Consider the following 8,686-nt stretch of genomic DNA (forward strand, 5'->3'; position numbering starts at 1 on the left):
ATTATATCAAATAAAATCTAATCATATATATTATTAACAACCTACCTTACTTTACCTTATAATTAACAACCTACAATAATTAGACGATTAATAACGCAAAGAAATGCAGCTGCAAAAAATTGTTTTTTTTTTTTTATAAACTACAATACTATGAAAGTTGATACCTTCATGTCTAGTCGATTTGATCAAAATACCACCATAGACCACAAATACTTATATGAAATTAAAATTATGCATTTGTTCGACTTAAAGTTAGCACGAGGTCTGTTTTAGGGTTCCGTACCCAAAGGGTAAAAACGGGACCCTATTACTAAGACTCCGCTGTCCGTCCGTCCGTCCGTCCGTCCGTCTATCACCAGGCTGTATGTCATGAACCGTGATAGCTAGGCAGTTGAAATTTTCACAGATATTTCTGTTGCCGCTATAACAACAAATACTAAAAAGTACGGAACCCTCGGTGGGCGAGTCCGACTCGCACTTGTCCGGTTTTTGTATCTTTTTATTTCTAATTATAAATGCGACTACATATAATGGGCGTAACCATAGAGAAAAAAATACATAGAGTGCTCTCCATACAACAGGTTTAGTAACAAAACGACTATTATTTTTGTAGTCGACATCTAGCATCGAGTAGCGGAATTTTCAGTACTGCTGACAATAGATGTTCCGACGACCGAAAAGTTTAATACTCAACAATTTTCAGCTAATATTATAACCGGATTAACCGGAACTCTATTTTCAACTCCTTCTGCTTTTAATATTAGTTGTAAATTGTTGTTCAATACAATTTTCGTGAGTCGCGACACTAGATAATTTTAGTATCAAGTAGCGGTACTGATAATTCCGCTACTCGATGCTATATAGATGTCGACTGCGAAAGTAATAGTCGATTTAGTATCAAAACTGATGTATGGCGTAAGAACTCTATTATTACTATGTTTCTCTATGGCGTAACGCTGATACATACAACAGAATATTGTTACACTTTTCTTATGACGTTTTATTTCATTTCAGGGGTGTTTTTGGCTTCATTATCCTAATAACTATACTCTGCACGGGCTACGATCTATATTATACTCATATACTTAAAGGAGGTAAGATTAGCTTAGAATTTATAGCATTAGTAAGCTATAATTTGATCTTTTTTCATCTTATTTTAATGCCGATTAAAAAATATTATGTAGCTTTTGTCATATGGTTCATATATACATAAAACGAATCTATTAACATCTCCAAATTGGGATACAAACATACATACATGGGATAGTTCCAGTCATCAGCAGAAATTGCTAAGCCAGCGAGGCCGAGGTTGTCAAAAGATCTTAACACGACTTTAAATATTGCTAAGAAAATGAAGTATATTTTGAACATCTCACCCGCTTAGCTATTTCTGGTGCTGATTTTACATACAACATATTTATAGAAAAATACAAATACACATTTAATCATGATTCGCCTTGCACATGCACATACGAATACACAACACATACAATAAATAACATACATACTAGTAGGTACATAACATCGGAGAGTTCGTTTTGGGTTTTGTTTATTTAATTTTAAGTAGTCAATTTAGATTTAATGATAAATAGGGCTTAAATCCATGATTACCATATTTGAATCAAAGTTTATATCTAAAGACAAATTGTTTTGTCTGCCGTATCAACATTGATAACAATCAAGTTCCAATAAAGAAATAACATCGATTATCAATTTAGATATGACGTAGGTAGGTGTTGAAATCACGGTCAATCTTTGTGTGATTTAGTTCTGATTTTATTGTTTATTTTTAGAAACTAGATAGCTGTACTTGTATTGCATTTTTTTAACACTTATGGAGCGATTATTTCAATAATATCGTCTCAGTAATTTTTTTAGATACTTATCAGTCTAACGTACCATATGTTGATATTAGCAAAACAATGATTTCGACATTTTAGTCACAATACCTATATGGTTTAGTTTAGGTGAGGTAGTAGCGGTATACATAACTCATTTATACCTAATATGTTCTGAATTTCATTAAGATACTTATGTCTTATGAATACTTAAAAGTAACTTATTATTTATGGCCTAATCACTGTCACTGCCGGACAAATAAATATGATTAAACTACAAGTATTCCTTTTTTGCCGTTTTGGCCACGTAAAAAGGCGTCGCATAACTTTTGTAATTACATATATTGATTACTATCTGGTAGATATAAGAAATATTTCTACGATATGAGTATACGTATTTCTACAAGAATAATCTTATCATGTTTTAATGATAAAGTATTAAATTGCAAAAAATGGTGCCATAATTATGCTTTTTAACACGTGCGTTTATAATTACAAAGGAAATCGTAAACAGACATGAAAAATAATGTAATTCTTTCCAGATCCTAAAAAAGCGAGTGTTCTTGGGAAATCCTTCTCAGTGTACACGAACACTCGACGCTTGCTCACATTCAACTCTGTGCCCGGTGCTTTGGAATGCGTGGACGGCATCAGATCCCTCGCCATGATGTGGGTCATAGTGGGCCATTCGTATTCTACGCATTTATATGCGCCCTTCGTTAACCGAACAGATTTCTTTCAGGTACATATTTAAATATGAATTTGACTGTATTGTTCTGGCGCTCAGTTACCTGTTTATTTATATTTTGTATAGGTGAACTACTGCCGATAGATTGTTGATAGCTCTAGAAATATTCTATCGGGAGTTCTATAAATATTTTTATTGCTTAAAATGATTACACGTTCATCTTTATGTCGACTTGTCAAATAAAACAAAATTATAATGACCATTTTACTGACCGAAGACAAAGATAATTATGTAGGTATGTACTCGTATTCTATTATGAGTTTGGGTCATAAATTCATAATACCAAAATTACGATTATTTATTGGATTAATTTATTGTACTCTGAAGTAGTTTGTTTATTATTAGTTCGTGGGTTAACTCTTTCATTTCTTAGGTGCACTATAAATTGATTGTTTAAATTCATTTTCATAAATAGTTTTTACATTAACAGTGGATGACCTCATTTTCTGCTATTTGGATTATGGCGGCGCCAATTACAGTGGATACATTCTTCATGCTGAGTGGACTGCTAATTGTGTATACTACTGTCGGAAAAATGAGTAGCAGTAAGTTAAATATTCTATTTTAAGCAATACAATTAATCAACGTAAGTAATATAGTATTCATAAAAATTACTATTTTTCAGTGGGCCTAATCAGAAACATCCACTTATACTACCTCCATCGGCTCTTACGAATGTTTCCGGTATTGGCTGCCGGCGTTTTCCTCCAAGCGACGTTATTTAACCACTTGTCTGACGGACCACGATGGAATGACGTCATTGCTCATAAAGTACACAAGTGCAGGCAATATTGGTGGGCTACTTTGATCCATGGCCAGAATTTAATCATTCCTGATCATATGGTAAGTTCTCATAGATCCAATCATTGAACATTCAACGATCCAATCATTGAATATCGTTTGGGAAAACGCGTTTGAGCCATGTTAGGTATATTAGTGTGCCATTTAATGTGGTTGTACTTACTGATCATAACAATATGGTGAGCTGACGTTCCGTGGTTCAAAAGGAACAAAGGAACTCGGCAGACACAGCGATTGATAAATTAGCCGCAAAACTCTTCCATAATATGTACATACTGATAAATAGTAGGTAATGCAGATGCATTTGATGTATTTTTTTATTAAAGATTTCTGACCTACATAATATATTAAATAACTTAAATAAAGTCATGCCAGATTTAAATAAGCACAACTGTTATGTAAAACTAAATCTAGGTACAAAAAGTAAATATAAATGTACAACAAAATATTAATCACCAAAAGAGGACCTTCTAAACCTTGTCTATTATATTTCAGTGTGTCGGCCCAACTTGGTACCTCGCCGTTGATATCCAGATGCATATAATTTCACCTCTTGTATTGTTTTGGGTGCTTGGAAAAAGAAGAGCCGCTTGGACTGCCTTAAGTCTCGCCATGCTAATCGTGTTGGCGGCGTCTACAACGTTCAATTATTTAAACGAGTTCCAGCCAGCACCTCTAATACCAGCGTAAGTTAATGGTGAAATGGGCCTTTCAATCCATTATGTTTTTATATTGATTACTATAAAATGTACCTACCTAGCTCCAGAGTTTGCTCCAAAATTCTAAATTGAAATTTTTTTTTTTAATTATTGTATTGTGATATTGATATCTTAATGTAGGTACATGCCGACTTAAAGTAGACCATCACTGGCATCACTACTGTGATGTTGTAACACTTAAATTAGGATGTGTTGTCAAACAACCGTTGTAGCACAACTACCCAGAGGGAAGCAAAGTAGGCGCATTTTACTGTATGTACTTTAATCTTTTGACTTCTAGATGCACTGCTTAGGCGGTCGACATTAATTAAACTCATCTTATAACTACCGTAAAACCATAATACAAGTACCTATGTCATACTCGTCAATGTTCGAATATCTTTTAAAATACGTTTAAAGGTGGACTGTATGAATACATAATACTTATATTTTTGGTATGATGATGAAGCTTTATCAATATGATATTGATATATAGATATTGGTGCTTTATTATCCTTGCTGCATACATTTTAAATGTATATACAATTTGTTATGCGTCGCGTTGGGGGTAGTTGGTATTAGAATTTATACCAGCCTGAGCCTTGAAATAAAAGAGGCGGCTTTTTATGAGCTATTTGTTAGAAAGTTAAAAGCGTTTTTAATTGACCAAGCATTCTATACAGTAAAAGAATTTTATAGTAAATTTAAAGTTAAAGTAAAATGATTCCTTAATATTCTAGACATTTGTAATTCTCGTTTTCTGGTGGTTTTATTGATATTTGTATATAATATATTACTATTTTTGACATTTGTAAATATTCCTTTGACATTTTTGTATATTGTTGTTTAATTTAGTGTAAGTTATGTTATGTAATTTTAATTTTAATTTTATTTTATATTTAGACATGTGTTTTTGACATTAAAGATATTGAAATTGAAATTTGAATTGAAATATATATTTTCAGACGTGCTGCTGTGGACCCTGAAGCGTCATCTCGCTATATGTTGTACTATTATGTGAACACATTAACAAGATGCTCTCCTTTTTTTGTCGGAATGCTGTATGGCTATCTTCTCGCTGTTCTTAAAGGCAAAAAAGTTCACTTGCCTAAGGTAAGAGTGTCATAAGATATATATTTATAATCTCTACTAATCCCTGTTAATATTATAAATTATATAATTATTATGAATGTACGCTATCATTGCGTCTTAGAATAAACTTTACAGTCTACTAAAAGGCAAAATACAAGATTAAAAGTCGCTGAATAAATGTTGGTCAGTTTAAGCAATTTAAGTTGCTCCAGTCAAAATTATCCTTATTATTCAAATGTCATTATGTATACCGCTCACTGTCAATTTTCAATTGTTAAGTCGGTATTTTAAAACATTGTTGTTTGTAAAATAGTTACATTATTAAATTGTTTTGTAAACTTGCCATTTGTGACTCGTTATTTGTAAAATTGCTTGCACACAATTTTTCACTTAAGGTTGTAAAGTCAATCATAGGCAATCAATTAACTCGCTTTTATGTATTCTTTCAGTTGTTCGTGGCATTAGGATGGACCTGCGCCTTTGCAGTATCGGCTGGTATCATTTACTCCGCATACCCTATTCTCCAGATGGACTGGTACAGTCCCTTCTTGGACGGCGTTATCAACTCCTTCTCCAGACCAGGGTGGGCAGCATGCCTCGGTTGGATGATATTTGCATGCACTCATGGTTACGGAGGTTAGTCATCAACATCATGTTAAATATTGATCATTGGATTATTTTTTATAAAACCTGCACTAAGATATTTTGCACATACATCCCAAAAAAACGAGCGAGCCTGGGTTCGTAATTGAGATGTTTTCTTTGAAAGTCGCACGCTTTAACTAAGTCACCAACGTATAAACCCTATACTATTATAAGCAGATATAATTGTTTGTTTATAATATTTAAAACTTTCGCGTTATGAACATCTCGATAACCCGTCACCCGTCTATAAATGTGAGTTAATTGTTTGTTTGCTCGCAGGGCCAATCAACTGGTTCCTGTCATTGCATATGTGGAAGTTGCCGGCTCGGATCTCCTTCGCGATGTACATCTTCCACTACCCAATCATGCATGTCGTCAACGCTACATCGGTGTCTCCGGCTCACTTTACACCTGCTCGCTACGTAAGTTGATTTTTATAAATTAACACCTAACACTAACCTTTAATATAAACCTAACTTACTTACTTACTGGGGCAACCTGTAAGTAAGTACACACAAAAACTTAACTCTAACTACTCCTAACTTTTTCTGATCACGTGTACAAAGTTTCCATTCTGATAGGATCACACGACACGCACACGGCTCGTTTTCCTAAACCCTTTTTTTGTTTCGCGAGTTTGGGTTTTCAAATGTTTTGTCATGAGGGACCCACCCAATTAAAAGTTTTGTTTTACACATAAATAACCATGCAAGATTTTTTTACTGGTGTCATCAGGAATACTGAGTGATGTCAGATTCTGCTGATATGCAACCGTCAGTCTATTTTTTTATCCGCACAACTGTCATGTAAACTTTTGACGTCGCTAGAATAACATGCTTCTCTATGATCATTCTGTTAAGACCTAAAAAACGATTAAATTTAAATATTTAAGTGTAAACAGGTAAACAGCTGTCCAAACTTTCTTCATTATTAAAATAAAGCCTTATTGTATCTCTGTTGTTGGCTGAACTCCACAATAAAAATTGTATAAAAGTTATGACAAAATTTTTCGGGTAAAATTGTAATCATGCTCGACAAACAATTTTCAAAAAGTCAGCAATCCTGAAATACAAATGACAACCCAATGGCATATATCTACCTTAAAAAAATAAAGAGTTATATTTTTAGAAATGATAAAATCTCTTTTACAAGCTTTTATTATCATTAACATGCTATGGGAGTATGTTTGAGCCAAATCTTGCAAGCTAAAATAGACCCACTTCCTATTAGTAGATTGAGTTTAAACTTCATATAACTACATAAGTACTTATAAATAAGTTGGGTGACAGTGCTATATTATCGTATCATCGAGCTGATCTGATTTAATTATTTTGGGTTTGTTAGAATTGTCTCGTTAAGTATTAGTTTCCCGCTGAAAGAAAAGTTCAGTCAGCAATAAAAGCTTGTATAAAGAATGACATTTTTGACAAAAAAAAATGTTATATGATTTATAAGTTTTTTTTAAGAAATATTAGAATTCCTGTGTTGTGTACAGATAAGTCAGTAAAACACGCATGAAAAAATGTTTTTATAAAAGTATTTAATTGGATCTCTTGACAGTTTTTCAGATTCCTGGGTGACTTCTCTTCAGCACTGATTATTGGGTTTATAGTAACCGTGTTGATCGATTCACCCTTCTCTACGCTCATCAAACTTGCAATGGGTGGAGGTATGTTTTTATGTTAATGTTAGTTGGTTGTGTTGCTGTATTTTGGTAATGCCGCCCGCGATCTCATCTGCGTAGAAGTAAAGTTTAAAATTGTCAATCTCATAGTTAAATCGTTTCTTAGTAATAACATCAGTTGAACTATTACCCAGACATAGGAAAGGGTGACTAATTGCGTACATGCAGTACGCTGGGGGCTTGAACATGATAGAGTCAGTCCATGAAAAGTCTGCAGCGGATTTGATAGCCCACGCAGTGCACGTGTTATTTTATACGTCAAACTTCTATGAAATTATGACGTATAAATGACACTTCCACTGCGTGGGCTATCAAATCCGCTGTAGACTTTTCTTGGTCCGACTCTAGCAATATTACAAGTCATAAAATATTATCATACAGTTACATCACGTGTCGATAAACCGCCTTTTTTCCCTGCAAAGAGAACAAAACCGGCTTCTACACTAGCCTGCTGACACTTCCATACTTAAAACAAAAACGTTTCATGAACCTGATAGTAGTTTTCAACTGGTTTTTGTGTACATGTCTGTATTTTATTCTTAATGGTGCAGAAAAGGAAAAAAAAACAAATTTATACAACCACGTTTTTCAAAACTTCAATCACGTGTAGGCATCTTTTGTATCCATTGTATACTTTTTCTTATGTTACGAGTGGAAAGCAAGCAGAGTGTAATAAATGGTAACAAAATCTACTATTTTCTTCACAGGCCCGAAGAAACCTAGGCCAGAAAAAATAGAGGCTAAGGAAGAAAATGGAGTAAACGGAGGTGTTACAGCAATCAACCCGGCAATGTCACAAGAGTACGACAGATACCTTAGCAAGACTAAACTATGAGACATTTCTCTCATAAATTAAACACAGATAATCAGTCATGAGCAACATGTGTGCACTCTTCTCTCAGATAGTTCTACTTATTTAGATTACTAATAAAATAAAATAAAATATTTGTAAGGCTGGGAGACATTGGATAGCAATAAACATAATATTAATATGTATTAGTGTTTGCCCTAATAACACAAATAAAAATATTTAAAACACTGTTTTATTTATCCCTAAATCTAGTAAAGGTTTTTATTCCGATCGCCACATTATAAGTTTAGTCGTAAATATACTGCTCACACAGGTTTCTTACTCTCCAAACAACCTTACTAAAGCACTACTTAAATACGCTTTAAGAGA

The 8,686-nt window shown here is 33.5% G+C and overlaps 1 protein-coding gene across 1 annotated transcript in view; it reads left to right on the top strand.

The window, feature by feature from the left end:
* LOC134798184 (uncharacterized) overlaps positions 1–8,369 on the top strand; it is a 30,624-nt gene extending 22,255 nt beyond the window's left edge. The window contains exons 18-27 of the mRNA XM_063770535.1: positions 1,015–1,094; positions 2,381–2,580; positions 3,017–3,131; positions 3,212–3,429; positions 3,883–4,073; positions 5,051–5,198; positions 5,627–5,813; positions 6,102–6,244; positions 7,383–7,491; positions 8,214–8,369. Coding sequence (XP_063626605.1) covers positions 1,015–1,094; positions 2,381–2,580; positions 3,017–3,131; positions 3,212–3,429; positions 3,883–4,073; positions 5,051–5,198; positions 5,627–5,813; positions 6,102–6,244; positions 7,383–7,491; positions 8,214–8,341 — 1,519 coding nt within the window. The 3' untranslated portion in view covers positions 8,342–8,369. The remainder of the gene's footprint in view (positions 1–1,014; positions 1,095–2,380; positions 2,581–3,016; positions 3,132–3,211; positions 3,430–3,882; positions 4,074–5,050; positions 5,199–5,626; positions 5,814–6,101; positions 6,245–7,382; positions 7,492–8,213) is intronic.
* The last annotated feature ends 317 nt before the right edge of the window (positions 8,370–8,686 follow it).

This window comes from Cydia splendana, chromosome 1 (assembly GCF_910591565.1).
Source record: "Cydia splendana chromosome 1, ilCydSple1.2, whole genome shotgun sequence".
NCBI classification, from domain to species: Eukaryota; Metazoa; Arthropoda; class Insecta; order Lepidoptera; family Tortricidae; genus Cydia; species Cydia splendana.